The sequence below is a fragment of the Ranitomeya imitator genome, chromosome 4, assembly GCF_032444005.1.
Source record: "Ranitomeya imitator isolate aRanImi1 chromosome 4, aRanImi1.pri, whole genome shotgun sequence".
Taxonomy (NCBI): domain Eukaryota; kingdom Metazoa; phylum Chordata; class Amphibia; order Anura; family Dendrobatidae; genus Ranitomeya; species Ranitomeya imitator.
The window spans coordinates 721,603,905-721,622,108 of NC_091285.1; the positions used below are offsets into that span (position 1 = coordinate 721,603,905).

Consider the following 18,204-nt stretch of genomic DNA (forward strand, 5'->3'; position numbering starts at 1 on the left):
CTCCCTGGACTCTCTCCCCGGCACTCTCACTCTCCCTGGACTCTCTCCCCGGCACTCTCACTCTCCCTGCGCTCCCTCCTCCCTCCCCGCTCTCGTGTCAGAGCTGGTGGCTCAGTGATTGGCTGCAGCGCTATTGATAACACCACTGCAGCCTGTCATCAAGTACCAGAGGTGAAGAGCTCCCGCTGGACCCGGGGAGGGTGAGGAAACTTCCCCGTGTACCGGTCACCAGTGGGCGTCTATGAAGTAATGAATTCCTCCTGCAGTAGCCAGCAGTGGCCACTGGGGGGAGCGCTGGTATAAGAGATCAGTGCGCTCCCTGCGGACCCCACACCCTGCTGCGGTCTCTTCCCCTCCCTCCATTATGTCTCCGTGGCCGCCGCCTCCTTGCAGCCGTCTCTTCCCCTCCCTCCATGTGTCAGCTGTCTGCTCCTACCTGCTGTCTCGCTCCGTCAGGGGCCTCGCCCTGCGCTCTCTCCGACACCTCCCCCAACAAGGCAAAAATAGAGACGCCGGGGGAGACCGTCAGTGAGAAAGAGACCGTCAGTGAGAAAGAGACCGTCAGTGAGAAAGAGACCGTCAGCAGGGGAGACCGTCAGTGAGAAAGAGACCGTCAGTGAGAGAGACCGTCAGCAGGGGAGACCGTCAGTGAGAAAGACCGTCAGGAAGAGAGAGACCGTCAGGAAGAGAGACCGTCAGTGAGAAAGAGACCGTCAGGAAGAGAGAGACCATCAGCGGGGAAGACCGTCAGCGAGAAAGAGACCGGCAGCAAGAGACACCGTCAGTGACAGAGACCATCAGCGAGAGAGACCCCAAGAGCTGCAGCCTGGGGGAGGCCCACAAGGTAGGAACCTGAGGCTACTTTCACACTTCCGTCTTTTGTCCTCCGTCGCAATCCGTCGGTTTGGGCAAAAAACGGATCCAGCAAATGTGCCCGCAGGAAGCGTTTTTTGTCCATAAACTTGTATTAGCGATGGCTGGGCACATGTCGCGTCCGTCGTGCAACGGATCCGTCGTGTTTTGGCAGACGCGACGCACAAAAAAAAGTTCAACGTAACGTTTTTTGTGCGTCGCGTCCACCATTTTCGACCGCGCATGTGCGGCCGAAACTCCGCCCCCTCCTCCCCGGACTGCAGAATGGGCAGCGAATGCGCTGAAAAACTGCATCCGCTGCCCACGTCGTGCAGTAAGGCTACATTCACATTAGCGTTGTGCGGTGCTGCGTCGGGCGCAGCCGCGGCGACGCATGAGTCATGCGCCCCTATATTTAACATGGGGGGCGCATGGACATGCGTTGTATTGCGTTTTGTGACACATGCGTCATTTTGGCGCAAGCGGGGCGCGCCAAACATCATGCAAAAATTAACGCATGCGTCACAAAAAGCTGCGTTTTCCGTGCGTTGCGTCGCCGACGCTGCCCCGCACAACGCAAATGTAAACTTAGCCTAATTTCACAACGTGCGTTGGTACGTCGGCCCGACACATAGCAATGGACCTGTTCCGACAAGTGTGAAAGTAGCCTAACTCTGTGCTTACATCCCAACTTTACTCAAGTTTTATCCCATAACTATCCCCCACATTCTGTAATGTACGAGACCCCCTATAATTTACGCGGCCCGTGTTGCTCCCCGTCTAGCGTCCGCAGCCCCCGTGTTACTCCCCTATATTCTGTAATGTACGCGGCCCCCGTGTTACTCCCCTATATTCTTTAATGTACGCGGCCCCCATGTTGCTCCCTGTCTAGCGTCCGCCGCCCCCGTGTTGCTCCCCGTCTAGCGTCCGCCGCCCCCGTGTTGCTCCCCGTCTAGCGTCCGCCGCCCCCGTGTTGCTCCCCGTCTAGCGTCCGCCGCCCCCGTGTTGCTCCCCGTCTAGTGTCCGCCGGCCCCGTGTTGCTCTCTGTCTAGTGTCCGCGGCCCCCGTGTTGCTCTCTGTCTAGTGTCCGCGGCCCCCGTTGTTAGGACCCAGTTGCCTCCTAATTTACCCTGCCCAATTCTCTCAGGTATCATTTCTCCTGCTCTGTCCTCTGTGTTCTCTCTCGCTCGCCCCAGTGACCCCACTTCTCCTCAGTCATTGTGCGTTTCCTCCCGTCATCTCTTATTTCCTGATAACCTCATCTCATTGTTATCAGACAGCTGACGCTCACCCTCTCCATGTTGTTGATAGCCCTTTTCGCTGTCTCGATTTTCACGGGGTTACCGCGACAGTGTGGAGCCAGAAGACCACAGAGTTTGATTGCTCCTACTCCAGCGCTGAGAAGAAGCACTTCACCTTCTTTTTAAATGTTTATTTCTTCTGGCAGAACAGGGGTTAATCAGCCATGTTGGAAATCCCTGTGCTCACTGCTGTGCTCGGTTAGAAACTCCTTTCCCCTTTCTAATCTGGGCTCTGGTACTAATCCTTGTCAGAGCTAGCATTTGCTGCATGGCTAAGGGAGGGAGAGGAGCACATAGGAGGAGAGTTCAAGGAGTTCTCAGTGACTGTTGCTTGGTTTGTATGTGTGGTATTTGCCTATCCTTCCCTGTTTTGCTTTCTTCCCCTACCTTCACACCCTGCTGCATTCCTCTGTTACATGTGAGTGAATATTTTGTATACCTGGAGTTTTCTGTTAACCCTTGTGTTGCTCTGTTTGTCGGGTTGGTGCACTACGGTGTGGAGAGAACAGACAGAGGGCTAACTTAGGAGGTAAGGCAAGGGAGGAGGCCCCAGCATCTTCACCTTTTGGAAGTATCCCGGGGAGTCGGACGAGCTAGGGTGCCCCCTAGTGTTAGGGACAGGGAAGGAGCCCCAGGTCACTCGACAGTTGTCGTCGTGACATCGATGTTGTTGATGGCTCCCTCTCCCTTTTAAATGTTGTCAATGGCTCCCGCTAACTCTCACTATGTTGTCGACCGCTCAAGATCTTTCCGTCACTGACTGTTACCGCTCTCTCAATGTCATCGTCCGTTCCCTCTCTCAATGTCGTCGTCCGTTCCCGCTCTCAATGTTGTTGACAGCTCCTGCTCTTCTCAGTGTCATCAATAGCTCTCACTTTCTGTTGTCGATGGCTCCTGCTTCCTCTCTAAATCTTGCTGACAACTCAAGCTTTCTCACTCAATGCCATCGTCAAATCCCATGCCCCCTCTCGATGCCTTCTGCAGCTCGCGCTCCCTCTCTTGATGTCGCCAACAGCTCCAGCTATCTCTCTCAATTTCATCGATGGATCTTGCTTCCTCTCTCAATGTCATTGACCATTCCTGCTCCTTGTCTCGATGTCGTCAACTTCTCCCACTCGCTCTCCCAATGTCGACAATGGCAATCGCTCACTCTCAATGTTGTCTACAGCTCCCACTGTCTTCATGGCATGGACGACTCCAGCTCCTGCTCCCTCTCTCGATGATTTCGATAGCTCTCTCTCATAATTTCATTAACTGCTTCCACTCTCTGTTGATGTCATTGACTGTTCCTGCTCCATCTCTCAATGAAGTTGATGGCTCTTGCTCCTTTCCTCAATGTCATCAACGGCTCCCACTCCCTTCTCGATATCATTGACAGCTCCCTCTCCATCTTTCAAATGACATCAACAGCTCCCGTTCTCTTGATGTCGTTGACAGCTCCCGCTACCTCTCTCAATGTCATTAACAGCTCCCATTGTCTTGATGGCATCGGAAACTCCTGCTCCCTCTCTACATGGCATCGACATTTCTCTCCCTCTCTTGATATTTTCGTTAGCTCCCACTCCCTCTCTCTTGATGGCATCAACAGCTTCCGTTCTTTCTCAATGTTGTTGCTGGCTCCAACTTGTTCTCACTCGATGTTGTCAATGGCACCTGACCCCTCTCTCGTTGTTGACGGCTCCCACTCCGTCTCGTTGTTGACAGCTCAAGCTCTCGATGTTGTCGGTAGCTCCTGTTCCCTCACTCAATGTTGTCAACAGAACTTGCTTGCTTTCTCAGTCATTTATGGCTTCTGCTCCTTCTCTCAATATCACCATCTGCTCCCTTAATGTCATCGATGCCTCCTGCTCCCCCTCGTGCTGGCTCCCGCTCCTTTTTTTTTTCCTCTCACATTTCAGTACCTCTGGGACAGTCTCCATGTCTCCTTTGTGTGGGCCGCCACGTTACCCTCCCACTCGCGTCATTCTGCTCTTTACGTGTAATGAACCATACCTGAGTGGGATGACAGCCCACAGCCGGACAGTGTCATGGCGGCAGTGGATCCAGCGCTTCTGGAGATCAGCGGTGTCAGGCTACTGATCATCTCAGGCGAGCGGCTGACTGAACAGGCTGCACCCAGAGAAACCTCGCTGAACTGGTTGGGCATGAGCTTGGAAAGAGAACGGATGATGGGTGACCACTCGAATGGAAGGACAGGACATGGCCCTTGTTGCTCCTGACCTGGCCAGGGGTGGGTTAAGTGAGGTCCATTCTGCTCCCAGATAATTTATGTTCAGGACAATGTCCGGCGCCTGGGGTCTACTGGAAAACTACAACTCCCAACATGCCTTAACCACCGAGAGCCACAGCTGGATCAGAGGCCTGGTGTGACAATCATGGCCGCCTCTTGCCCCAGGGTCATCACCTCTTTTCTCTTCATCCTGCAGGTCACCGGATGCATCACAGACACCAGGACTAACCATGGCGGCTCCAGGTAACGCACCGTTGCTGACCGAGGGTCTCGTCATCAGGAGGTCAGTGACTCAGGGTCTGTCTCTTCTCACCCAGGTTACCCTTCACCCGCTGCCGGATACCCGAGCCCTCCATATCCATCCGCTCCATATCCCACCAGCCCCTCAGCTCCACCACCACCTCCAACTCCTGGTTTCCATGACTACCCCGGACCGGGCTGCAGCATCCCCCCTCAGCACCACATGCACCCCGCTCCACACCCGCAGCCGGACCCTCCCCCGGGGGGCTCTCCGTATATGCCAGTGAGCAGCGGCAGCACCCCCGCTGCACTGGAGTACCTCAGCCAGGTACCACCACCCACCTCCTGCTCCGGCCACTTACTGTTAGAGACCACCGCAGCCTTCCTCCTGGAGGGAGAGCTCTGTCACTGTTATTATGGGGGCACTGTGGATGTCGCTGTTATGGGGGGCACTGTGGATGTCACTGTTATTATGGGGGCACTGTGGATGTCACTGTTATTATGGGGGCACTGTGGATGTCACTGTTATTATGGGGGCACTGTGGATGTCACTGTTATTATGGGGGGCACTGTGGATGTCGCTGTTATTATGGGGGCACTGTGGATATCACTGTTATTATGGGGGCACTGTGGATATCACTGTTATTATGGGGGGCACTGTGGATGTCACTGTTATTATGGGGGCACTGTGGATGTCACTGTTATTATGGGGGGCACTGTGGATGTCGCTGTTATTATGGGGGCACTGTGGATATCACTGTTATTATGGGGGCACTGTGGATATCACTGTTATTATGGGGGGCACTGTGGATATCGCTGTTATTATGGGGAGCACTGTGGATATCACTGTTATTATGGGGACACTGTGGATATCACTGTTATTATGGGGGCACTGTGGATATCACTGTTATTATGGGGACACTGTGGATGTCGCTGTTATTATGGGGACACTGTGGATATCACTGTTATTATGGGGACACTGTGGATATCACTGTTATTATGGGGACACTGTGGATATCGCTGTTATTATGGGGACACTGTGGATATCGCTGTTATTATGGGGGGCACTGTGGATATCGCTGTTATTATGGGGGCACTGTGGATGTCGCTGCCGCGCGCCGTGTCGCTCTCCGCCGTGCTGAGTGTTTTCATCCCCGTGATGTTTGTGGTTTTCTCTTCCTTTTCGCTCTCAGATTTCACTGTTTCTCTGTTTATTATGCTGCGGGGGAGGGGAGCGCTCTACACTGAGGGTTGAGCGTCTGTGAACGGATGGAACAATCACTTCCCATCCTCCAGGCCACTGGATGATGAGAGTTGTCATGATCAGAGACAAACTCTGCCATACTGAAAACTGCTAGAACTATTCTATGATGTCCCAATCAGAGTTGTCATAGGGACTCGTCCTAGCACCGGCGGACGCTGAAGACACGTTCTGGTCACTGACCCGTCTGTCGTATGATCTGTATGTATATTATCTGCTGATCATTCTCCAATCTTCTCTGTCTGCAGATAGACCAAATATTAATCCACCAGAAGACAGAACTACTGGAAGGTACGTGACGGGGCGGGGGAGAGAGGAATGGAGGCGAGGGAGAGCAGGGACAAAGAAAGCAAGAGTGGAGGCGGGGAGAAAGAACAGCCGGGACGGAGAGAAAGTGGGAGTCGAGGCGGGGAGAAAGGTGGGAGAAAGAGGAGTTGGGAGTGGTGGCGGGGAGAAAAAAAGCAGGGGCAGAGGCGGGGAGAGGAGAAAGACGAGACCTGGGGTGAGGAACTAGAGGAAAGCAGGGGCAGAGACCGGAGGCGGGGAGAGGAGACCTGGGGTGAGGAACTAGAGGAAAGCAGGGGCAGAGACCAGAGGTGGGGAGAGGAGAAAGAAGAGACCTGGGGTGAGGAACTAGAGGAAAGTAGGGGCAGAGACCGGAGGCGGGGAGAGGAGACCTGGGGTGAGGAACTAGAGGAAAGCAGGGGCAGAGACCGGAGGTGGGGAGAGGAGAAAGAGGAGACCTGGGGTGAGGAACTAGAGGAAAGCAGGGGCAGAGACCGGAGGTGGGGAGAGGAGAAAGAGGAGACCTGGAGTGAGGAACTAGAGGAAAGCAGGGGCAGAGACCGGAGGTGGGGAGAGGAGAAAGAGGAGACCTGGAGTGAGGAACTAGAGGAAAGCAGGGGCAGAGACCAGAGGTGGGGAGAGGAGAAAGAAGAGACCTGGGGTGAGGAACTAGAGGAAAGTAGGGGCAGAGACCGGAGGCGGGGAGAGGAGACCTGGGGTGAGGAACTAGAGGAAAGCAGGGGCAGAGACCGGAGGTGGGGAGAGGAGAAAGAGGAGACCTGGAGTGAGGAACTAGAGGAAAGCAGGGGCAGAGACCGGAGGTGGGGAGAGGAGAAAGAGGAGACCTGGGGTGAGGAACTAGAGGAAAGCAGGGGCAGAGACCAGAGGCGGGGAGAGGAGAAAGAGGAGACCTGGGGTGAGGAACTAGAGGAAAGCAGGGGCAGAGACCAGAGGCGGGGAGAGGAGAAAGAGGAGACCTGGGGTGAGGAACTAGAGGAAAGCAGGGGCAGAGACCGGAGGTGGGGAGAGGAGAAAGAGGAGACCTGGAGTGAGGAACTAGAGGAAAGCAGGGGCAGAGACCGGAGGTGGGGAGAGGAGAAAGATGAGACCTGGGGTGAGGAGCTAGAGGAAAGCAGGGGCAGAGACCAGAGGCGGGGAGAGGAGAAAGAGGAGACCTGGGGTGAGGAACTAGAGGAAAGCAGGGGCAGCGAGGAAGAGCAGGGACGGAGACTTAAGAGAAAATGGGATGTGACGGCGTGGAGAAAAAGGGGAGCGGCAAAAAGACTGAGTGGGGTACAGGGAGCATACACCTCAATCCTCCGATCTAGGGCACTATATGGAGAAAAGTCTTGTGCCACATGTATTCAGCACCAAATTCTGGCTTCTCCTTCATGACCCCACCCCCAGTTTATAATATTCAACCTCACCCCCAGTGTATGATATCCTGCCCCAACCCCTAGTGTATAACATGGAGCCACATTGCCACCCCGCTCCTAGTGTAAGATATCCGGTCCCAACGCCCCACCCCTAGTGTATAATATCCTGCCCCATCCTCATTGTATAATATCCAGCCCACGACGCTCCACCCCTAGTGTATAAAATCTGGTCCCAAGGCCCCACCTTCAGCGTGTCGTAGAGAAAAATGTTAAAATCCATAAAGACTGTCAGACTAATGATACCTGGGCTAGTGAGAGCTGACACTTCAACCTCCATTGATGCCCTGCAGTGACCAGGTAATTACAACACAAGATCTGCTCTGAAAACCAGACACCAAGGCTAGGATTTGTATATTCAGAGGGAGAGCAGTACACTTTCACTTGTAAGTTTTCAGAGTTTATAGAAGTGCTACAAATTCTGCAACCTTACAAGGGCAGGTCATAGGTTATTTGCAATGTGTTTCCAACCCGAGTACCAAGGACTGAGTGCCAACTGGAATTGATGTTTATAGAAAGGAAAATCATGACTGGAAACATGACAATATCTACCGCCTCGGACCTCCAGGGGCCAAGATATCCTGACAGTTGGGAAACCTAGCACATCCCTTTACCAGCTCCCCATATGAGCTCGCCAAGGGAAGGTTCATAGCGTAACCTTGAACTAATCAAAACCAGAGTTTGGGTAACTGTCATTGTTCGTATTTGGAAAACCCAGTTCTCTATGAGAGAGAGCGTCCATTTTCCTAATCGGGTCGCTGCCCTCCATAAAGATAGGAGCCATTCCTGCAACATCCGTTTTAGTATTTCTCTTTAGTTATTCCTTTTTACTGCATGTAATTGTATATATCGTATTGTTTTATTCCCATTTTCTAAGATCTTTGTATAATTTTATAAACACTGTCTACTTTTCCGATTTAAATTTATGAAATGTAATGGCTCTGCTCCTCTTGCTCTGTAAACCGCACTCCTGAAGCCATACGCGGCCTGTATAATCGATTGGTGGTGGCAGCTAGTAGTTCCTTTCGTTATTGCAGAGCTGGCAGTGACCGTACTGGGGTATATACATATATTTCATGTGTCGGGATTGTATATACCATACGCTCACTGGGAGTTCCCCAATAACCAGCGGCCTAACCCATCACTCGTTAGTCAATTGCGTAAGTGCCTTGACAACAAGGGGACAGTGGTGGGATCTGCGTGATTTCCCCCCCCCCCCTGATATTCTCCATGACACAATGTATAATATGGCCCCACCCCCAGTGTATAACATCCGGCCTCATTGTCCCATCCCCCGGTGTATAACATTCGGCCTATAACATCCGGCCTCATTGTCCCACCCCCAGTGTATAACATCCGGCCTCATTGTCCCACCCCCAGTGTATAACATCCGGCCTCATTGTCCCACCCCCAGTGTATAACATCCGGCCTCATCGTCCCACCCCCAGTGTATAACATCCGGCCTCATTGTCCCACCCCCAGTGTATAACATCCGGCCTCATTGTTGGTAAAATATTTGAAGGGTTTCTGAGGGATGTTATTCTGGATTATCTCAATGAGAATAACTGTTTAACTCCATATCAGCATGGGTTTATGAGAAATCGCTCCTGTCAAACCAATCTAATCAGTTTTTATGAAGAGGTAAGCTATAGACTGGACCACGGTGAGTCATTGGACGTGGTATATCTCGATTTTTCCAAAGCGTTTGATACCGTGCCGCACAAGAGGTTGGTACACAAAATGAGAATGCTTGGTCTGGGGGAAAATGTGTGTAAATGGGTTAGTAACTGGCTTAGTGATAGAAAGCAGAGGGTGGTTATAAATGGTATAGTCTCTAACTGGGTCGCTGTGACCAGTGGGGTACCGCAGGGGTCAGTATTGGGACCTGTTCTCTTCAACATATTCATTAATGATCTGGTAGAAGGTTTACACAGTAAAATATCGATATTTGCAGATGATACAAAACTATGTAAAGCAGTTAATACAAGAGAAGATAGTATTCTGCTACAGATGGATCTGGATAAGTTGGAAACTTGGGCTGAAAGGTGGCAGATGAGGTTTAACAATGATAAATGTAAGGTTATACACATGGGAAGAAGGAATCAATATCACCATTACACACTGAACGGGAAACCACTGGGTAAATCTGACAGGGAGAAGGACTTGGGGATCCTAGTTAATGATAAACTTACCTGGAGCAGCCAGTGCCAGGCAGCAGCTGCCAAGGCAAACAGGATCATGGGGTGCATTAAAAGAGGTCTGGATACACATGATGAGAGCATTATACTGCCTCTGTACAAATCCCTAGTTAGACCGCACATGGAGTACTGTGTCCAGTTTTGGGCACCGGTGCTCAGGAAGGATATAATGGAACTAGAGAGAGTACAAAGGAGGGCAACAAAATTAATAAAGGGGATGGGAGAACTACAATACCCAGATAGATTAGCGAAATTAGGATTATTTAGTCTAGAAAAAAGACGACTGAGGGGCGATCTAATAACCATGTATAAGTATATAAGGGGACAATACAAATATCTCGCTGAGGATCTGTTTATACCAAGGAAGGTGACGGGCACAAGGGGGCATTCTTTGCGTCTGGAGGAGAGAAGGTTATTCCACCAACATAGAAGAGGATTCTTTACTGTTAGGGCAGTGAGAATCTGGAATTGCTTGCCTGAGGAGGTGGTGATGGCGAACTCAGTCGAGGGGTTCAAGAGAGGCCTGGATGTCTTCCTGGAGCAGAACAATATTGTATCATACAATTATTAGGTTCTGTAGAAGGACGTAGATCTGGGTATTTATTATGATGGAATATAGGCTGAACTGGATGGACAAATGTCTTTTTTCGGCCTTACTAACTATGTTACTATGTTACTATGTTACTATTGTCCCACCCCCAGTGTATAACATCCGGCCTCATTGTCCCACCCCCTGGTGTATAACATCCGGCCTCATTGTCCCATCCTCAGTGTATAAAGTCCGGCCTCATTGTCCCACCCCCTGGTGTATAACATCCGGCCTCATTGTCCCACCCCCTGGTGTATAACATCCGGCCTCATTGTCCCACCCCCAGTGTATAACATCCGGCCTCATTGTCCCACCCCCCTGGTGTATAACATCCGGCCTCATTGTCCCATCCTCCCCGTGCATAACATCCGGCCTCATTGTCCCACCCCCAGTGTATAACATCCGGCCTCATTGTCCCATCCTCAGTGTATAACATCCGGCCTCATTGTCCCACCCCCTGGTGTATAACATCCGGCCTCATTGTCCCACCCCCCTGGTGTATAACATCCGGCCTCATTGTCTCATCCTCCCCGTGCATAACATCCGGCCTCATTGTCCCACCCCCAGTGTATAACATCCGGCCTCATTGTCTCATCCTCAGTGTATAACATCCGGCCTCATTGTCCCATCCTCAGTGTATAACATCCAGCCTCATTGTCCCACCCCCCTGGTGTATAACATCCGGCCTCATTGTCCCACCCCCCTGGTGTATAACATCCGGCCTCATTGTCCCACCCCCTGGTGTATAACATCCGGCCTCATTGTCCCACCCCCAGTGTATAACATCCGGCCTCATTGTCCCACTCCCAGTGTATAACATCCGGCCTCATTGTCCCATCCTCCCCGTGTATAACATCCGGCCTCATTGTCCCACCCCCCTGGTGTATAACATCCGGCCTCATTGTCCCACACCCAGTGTATAACATCCGGCCTCATTGTCCCATCCTCAGTGTATAACATCCGGCCTCATTGTCCCACCCCCTGGTGTATAACATCCGGCCTCATTGTCCCACCCCCCTGGTGTATAACATCCGGCCTCATTGTCTCATCCTCCCCGTGCATAACATCCGGCCTCATTGTCCCACCCCCAGTGTATAACATCCGGCCTCATTGTCCCACCCCCAGTGTATAACATCCGGCCTCATTGTCCCACCCCCTGGTGTATAACATCCGGCCTCATTGTCCCACCCCCTGGTGTATAACATCCGGCCTCATTGTCTCATCCTCCCCGTGCATAACATCCGGCCTCATTGTCCCACCCCCAGTGTATAACATCCGGCCTCATTGTCCCACCCCCAGTGTATAACATCCGGCCTCATTGTCCCATCCTCAGTGTATAACATCCGGCCTCATTGTCCCACCCCCCTGGTGTATAACATCCGGCCTCATTGTCTCATCCTCCCCGTGCATAACATCCGGCCTCATTGTCCCACCCCCAGTGTATAACATCCGGCCTCATTGTCTCATCCTCAGTGTATAACATCCGGCCTCATTGTCCCATCCTCAGTGTATAACATCCGGCCTCATTGTCCCACCCCCCTGGTGTATAACATCCGGCCTCATTGTCTCATCCTCCCCGTGCATAACATCCGGCCTCATTGTCCCACCCCCAGTGTATAACATCCGGCCTCATTGTCTCATCCTCAGTGTATAACATCCGGCCTCATTGTCCCATCCTCAGTGTATAACATCCGGCCTCATTGTCCCACCCCCCTGGTGTATAACATCCGGCCTCATTGTCTCATCCTCCCCGTGCATAACATCCGGCCTCATTGTCCCACCCCCAGTGTATAACATCCGGCCTCATTGTCCCACCCCCAGTGTATAACATCCGGCCTCATTGTCTCATCCTCAGTGTATAACATCCGGCCTCATTGTCCCATCCTCAGTGTATAACATCCGGCCTCATTGTGCCACCCCCCTGGTGTATAACATCCGGCCTCATTGTCCCACCCCCCTGGTGTATAACATCCGGCCTCATTGTCCCACCCCCTGGTGTATAACATCCGGCCTCATTGTCCCACCCCCAGTGTATAACATCCGGCCTCATTGTCCCACTCCCAGTGTATAACATCTGGCCTCATTGTCCCACCCCCAGTGTATAACATCCGGCCTCATTGTCCCACTCCCAGTGTATAACATCCGGCCTCATTGTCCCACCCCCAGTGTATAACATCCGTCACCTTTGCCCCCAGTTTGTAATATCCAGAGATTGTGAGCCCGGCCTCTCCCCAGCGCCAGGGTCTGGAGGGGGCACATACTTTCCTCCATATAGTGTCCTCGTACCTGATGCCCGATGTGTCCTGCAGTGACGTCTTCCCTCTTCTCTCACAGCGGTCACGGGTTTTGAGACGTGCAACCAGTATGAGTTACGAAATAGTATGGGTCAGCGGATCTTCACTGCGCAGGAGAGGAGCACAGTGTGCGCCCGATGGTGTTGCGGGTCACTCCGCCCGCTGACCCTGCAAGTGTGCGACTACACTGGACGGGAGGTCATCCACTTCATCCGCCCCCTGAAATGCACCAGCTGCTGCTTCCCCTGCTGTTTACAGGAGGTACGCTCCGCACTGCACCGCCATCCGGTAGCACTCTGCTGTTCCCACCGCTCTCCATCACTCTGAATGCTCTGCTCATCTGTCCGCAGCTCGAGGTTCAGAGCCCCCCAGGGCACACTATTGGGTACATTGTGCAGAGCTGGCATCCGTTCGTCCCTAAGTATTGTCTCCTCAATGAGAGCCGGCAGCCGTTGCTGAAAGTGGTCGGGCCATGTCTGATGTCCAGCTGTTGTGGAGATGTGAATTTCCAGGTGAGGATCAGGGCGTCGGTGGTCTCCTCCACCTCCTCTGTGGTCCTCCGTCACGATCTAATTCTCACCTGATCTTCCTTCTACATGTTGTCCATGTCTTCTTTACCCTTCTTCCTCCATGTCCATCAGTGTCCTCTCACTCTTCTTTCAGAGTCTTCATTCTCCATGCTGTTCAGTGCTCTCAATCTTTTCCTCCTCCTCCTCCATGGTCTTCTGCAGATCATGGAAGAGGCAGAGAAGGAAGACCTCCATCTTGACTTCTCCCTTCATGCAGTACCATGCTCTCCATGTTGTCTTCTTCTTCATGTAATCTTTTCTTCATCTTTACTGCACCTTGAAGGTTGTAGCCTTCTCCTCTCCTCACCAAACCTTTCAACCCCAGCTGTTGTGCCCAGCTCATCATGGCCATCCTACGTCTCGCCCTCACTGTCCGTCTTGCCTCACGCTCATCATGGCCATCCTACTTCTCACCCTCACTGTCCGTCTTGCCTCACGCTCATCATGGCCATCCTACTTCTCACCCTCACTGTCCGTCTTGCCTCACGCTCATCATGGCCATCCTACTTCTCACCCTCACTGTTCGTCTTGCCTCCCGCTCATCATGGCCATCCTACTTCTCACCCTCACTGTCCGTCTTGCCTCCCGTTCATCATGGCCATCCTACTTCTCACCCTTACTGTTCGTCTTGCCTCCCGCTCATCATGGCCATCCTACTTCTCACCCTCACTGTCCGTCTTGCCTCCCGCTCATCATGGCCATCCTACTTCTCACCCTCACTGTCCGTCTTGCCTCCCGCTCATCATGGCCATCCTACTTCTCGCCCTCACTGTTCGTCTTGCCTCCCGCTCATCATGGCCATCCTACTTCTCACCCTCACTGTCCGTCTTGCCTCCCGCTCATCATGGCCATCCTACTTCTCACCCTCACTGTCCGTCTTGCCTCCCGCTCATCATGGCCATCCTACTTCTCACCCTTACTGTTCGTCTTGCCTCCCGCTCATCATGGCCATCCTACTTCTCACCCTCACTGTCCGTCTTGCCTCCCGCTCATCATGGCCATCCTACTTCTCACCCTCACTGTCCGTCTTGCCTCCCGCTCATCATGGCCATCCTACTTCTCACCCTCACTGTCCGTCTTGCCTCCCGCTCATCATGGCCATCCTACTTCTCTCCCTCACTGTCCGTCTTGCCTCCCGCTCATCATGGCCATCCTACTTCTCGCCCTCACTGTCCATCTTGCCTCCCGCTCATCATGGCCATCCTACTTCTCACCCTCACTGTCCGTCTTGCCTCCCGCTCATCATGGCCATCCTACTTCTCACCCTCACTGTCCGTCTTGCCTCCCGCTCATCATGGCCATCCTACTTCTCACCCTCACTGTCCGTCTTGCCTCCCGCTCATCATGGCCATCCTACTTCTCACCCTCACTGTCCGTCTTGCCTCCCGCTCATCATGGCCATCCTACTTCTCTCCCTCACTGTCCGTCTTGCCTCCCGCTCATCATGGCCATCCTACTTCTCGCCCTCACTGTCCATCTTGCCTCCCGCTCATCATGGCCATCCTACTTCTCACCCTCACTGTCCGTCTTGCCTCCCACACGTCATCTCATCCATTGATGCCATTTCATCCCCCCACTCTTTCTCTAGGTTAAACCACTAAATGAGTCTCGCAGTGTGGGCCGGATCAGTAAGCAGTGGAGTGGGCTACCTAAGGAAATATTCACAGATGCCGATAACTTTGGAATCCAGTTCCCCAAAGATCTGGATGTGAAGATGAAGGCCGTGCTCATTGGAGCCTGCTTCCTACTGGTAAGACATTCTGTATGGGGCATGTCCACCAGAGGGATGGGTGCATGGGGTCCACGGGTTACTACATAGCTGGCCTGGCTGCCGAGAGAATGAAGAAAAATGCTAATGTAGGGAGGGCTACTGTGAGACTTGATCATGTAAGGAGGCCTACTGTGAGACCTCATCATGTGAGGAGGCCTACTGTGAGACCTCATCATGTAAGGAGGCCTGCTGCGAGACCTCATCATGTAAGGAGGCCTGCTGCGAGACCTCATCATGTAAGGAGGCCTACTGTGAGACCTCATCATGTGAGGAGGCCTACTGAGACACCTCATCATGTGAGGAGGCCTACTGTGAGACCTCATCATGTAAGGAGGCCTGCTGCGAGACCTCATCATGTAAGGAGGCCTGCTGCGAGACCTCATCATGTAAGGAGGCCTACTGTGAGACCTCATCATGTGAGGAGGCCTACTGAGACACCTCATCATGTGAGGAGGCCTACTGTGAGACCTCATCATGTAAGGAGGCCTACTGCGAGACCTCATCATGTAAGGAGGCCTGCTGCGAGACCTCATCCTGTAAGGAGGCCTGCTGCGAGACCTCATCCTGTAAGGAGGCCTGCTGCGAGACCTCATCATGTAAGGAGGCCTGCTGCGAGACCTCATCATGTAAGGAGGCCTGCTGCGAGACCTCATCATGTAAGGAGGCCTGCTGCGAGACCTCATCATGTAAGGAGGCCTGCTGCGAGACCTCATCATGTAAGGAGGCCTGCTGCGAGACCTCATCATGTAAGGAGGCCTGCTGCGAGACCTCATCATGTGAGGAGGCCTGCTGCGCCATCAGTGGTGTATATCTGAGGAGAGGCAGAAGTGCTCAGACTCCGAAAAATAAATATACTCTTCATTCCTAAGGGAAATCCAGCAGCAGAAGTTAAAGGAGATCAGATCTCCATAAATTCCCTACAGGTGAAACCTGAATAGAGAGATAGAGAGAGATAGATAGATAGATGATTATTATTACATAGATCACATATATATCTCTCATCTGCAGGTTTTTCTCAATATCTGACCTGAAATCAGTATAAACCTTTACCCGTTTTAGGTCAGTTAGGATTACCAGAATTATTAATATCTGCCAAATGCCGGAATAATGAGAGAATGTTTTAAGGCATTTATATCATACAACTACTGATACTGGTATATACAGTCATGGCCAAAAGTATTGACACCCCTGCAATTCTGTCAGATAATACTCAGTTTCTTCCTGAAAATGATTGCAAACACAAATTCTTTGTTATTATTATCTTCATTTAATTTGTCTTAAATGAAAAAACACAAAAAGAATTGTCCTAAAGCCAAATTGGATATAATTCCACACCAAACAAAAAAAAGGGGGTGGACAAAAGTATTGGCACCGTTCGAAAAATCATGTGATGCTTCTGTAATTAGTGTAATTAACAGCACCTGTAACTTACCTGTGGCACCTAACAGGTGTTGGCAATAACTAAATCACACTTGCAGCCAGTTGACATGGATTAAAGTTGACTCAACCTCTGTCCTGTGTCCTTGTGTGACCACATTGAGCATGGAGAAAAGAAAGAAGACCAAAGAACTGTCTGAGGACTTGAGAAACCAAATTGTGAGGAAGCATGAGCAATCTCCAAAGACCTGAATATTCCTGTGTCTACCGTGCGCAGTGTCATCAAGAAGTTTAAAGCCCATGGCACTGTGGCTAACCTCCCTAGATGTGGACGGAAAAGAAAAATTGACAAGAGATTTCAACGCAAGATTGTGCGGATGTTGGATAAAGAACCTCGACTAACATCCAAACAAGTTCAAGCTGGCCTGCAGTCCGAGGGTACAACAGTGTCAACCCGTACTATCCGTCGGCATCTGAATGAAAAGGGGCTGTATGGTAGGAGACCCAGGAAGACCCCACTTCTTACCCCGAGACATAAAAAAGCCAGGCTGGAGTTTGCCAAACTTACCTGAAAAAGCCTAAAACGTTTTGGAAGAATGTTCTGTGGTCAGATGACACAAAAGTAGAGCTTTTTGGGCAAAGGCATCAACATAGAGTTTACAGGAGAAAAAAAGAGGCATTCAAAGAAAAGAACACGGTCCCTACAGTCAAACATGGCGGAGGTTCCCTGATGTTTTGGGGTTGCTTTGTTGCCTCTGGCACTGGACTGCTTGACCGTGTGCATGGCATTATGAAGTCTGAAGACTACCAACAAATTTTGCAGCATAATATAGGGCCCAGTGTGAGAAAGATGGGTCTCCCTCAGAGGTCATGGGTCTTCCAGCAGGACAATGACCCAAAACACACTTCAAAAAGCACTAGAAAATGGTTTGAGAGAAAGCACTGGAGACTTCTAAGGTGGCCAGCAATGAGTCCAGACCTGAGTCCCATTGATCACCTGTGGAGAGATCTAAAAATGGCAGTTTGGAGAAGGCGCCCTTCAAATATCAGGACCTGGAGCAGTTTGCCAAAGAAGAATGGTCTACAATTCCAGCAGAGCATTGTAAGAAACTCATTGATGGTCACCGGAAGCGGTTGGTCGCAGTTATTTTGGATAAAGGTTGTGCAACCAAGTATTAGGCTGAGGGTGCCAATACTTTTGTCTGGCCCATTTTTGGAGTTTTATGTGAAATGATCAATGTTTTGCTTTTTGCTTCATTCTCTTTTGTGTTTTTTCATTTAAGACAAATTAAATGAAGATAATAATACTAAACAATTTGTGATTGCAATCATTTTCAGGAAGAAACTGAGTATTATCTGACAAAATTGCAGGGGTGTCAATACTTTTTGGCCATGACTGTATCATAATAAAAATAATTTATTTACATAGCGCCAACATATTCCGCAGCGCTTTACAAATTATAGAGGGGACTTGTACAGACAATAGACATTACAGCATAACAGAAATACAGTTCAAAACAGATACCAGGAGGAATGAGGGCCCTGCTCACCAGATACAGGAGGAATGAGGGTCCTGCTCACCAGATACAGGAGGAGCGAGGGCCCCGATCACCAGATACAGGAGGAATGAGGGCCCCGATCACCAGATACAGGAGGAGCGAGGGCCCCGATCACCAGATACAGGAGGAATGAGGGCCCCGATCACCAGATACATGAGGAATGAGGGCCCCGATCACCAGATACAGGAGGAATGAGGGCCCCGATCACCAGATACAGGAGGAATGAGGGCCCCGATCACCAGATA

At 51.5% G+C, this 18,204-nt stretch overlaps 1 protein-coding gene across 4 annotated transcripts in view; it reads left to right on the forward strand.

Annotated features, from left to right (window-relative positions):
* The first annotated feature begins 398 nt into the window (after nt 1-398).
* LOC138677454 (phospholipid scramblase 1-like) overlaps nt 399-18,204 on the forward strand; it is a 29,799-nt gene continuing 11,993 nt past the window's right edge. The window contains exons 1-9 of one of the 4 annotated variants that reach the window (XM_069767608.1): nt 399-548; nt 669-713; nt 798-844; nt 4,580-4,626; nt 4,701-4,951; nt 6,133-6,175; nt 12,724-12,944; nt 13,034-13,195; nt 14,841-15,002. In XM_069767608.1, the coding sequence (XP_069623709.1) occupies nt 414-548; nt 669-713; nt 798-844; nt 4,580-4,626; nt 4,701-4,951; nt 6,133-6,175; nt 12,724-12,944; nt 13,034-13,195; nt 14,841-15,002 (1,113 nt within the window). In that variant the 5' untranslated portion in view covers nt 399-413. Of the gene's footprint in view, nt 716-797; nt 845-4,578; nt 4,627-4,700; nt 4,952-6,132; nt 6,176-12,723; nt 12,945-13,033; nt 13,196-14,840; nt 15,003-18,204 lie in introns of all 4 variants that reach the window. The other 3 variants (XM_069767609.1, XM_069767610.1, XM_069767611.1) reach the window with 3 other exon arrangements.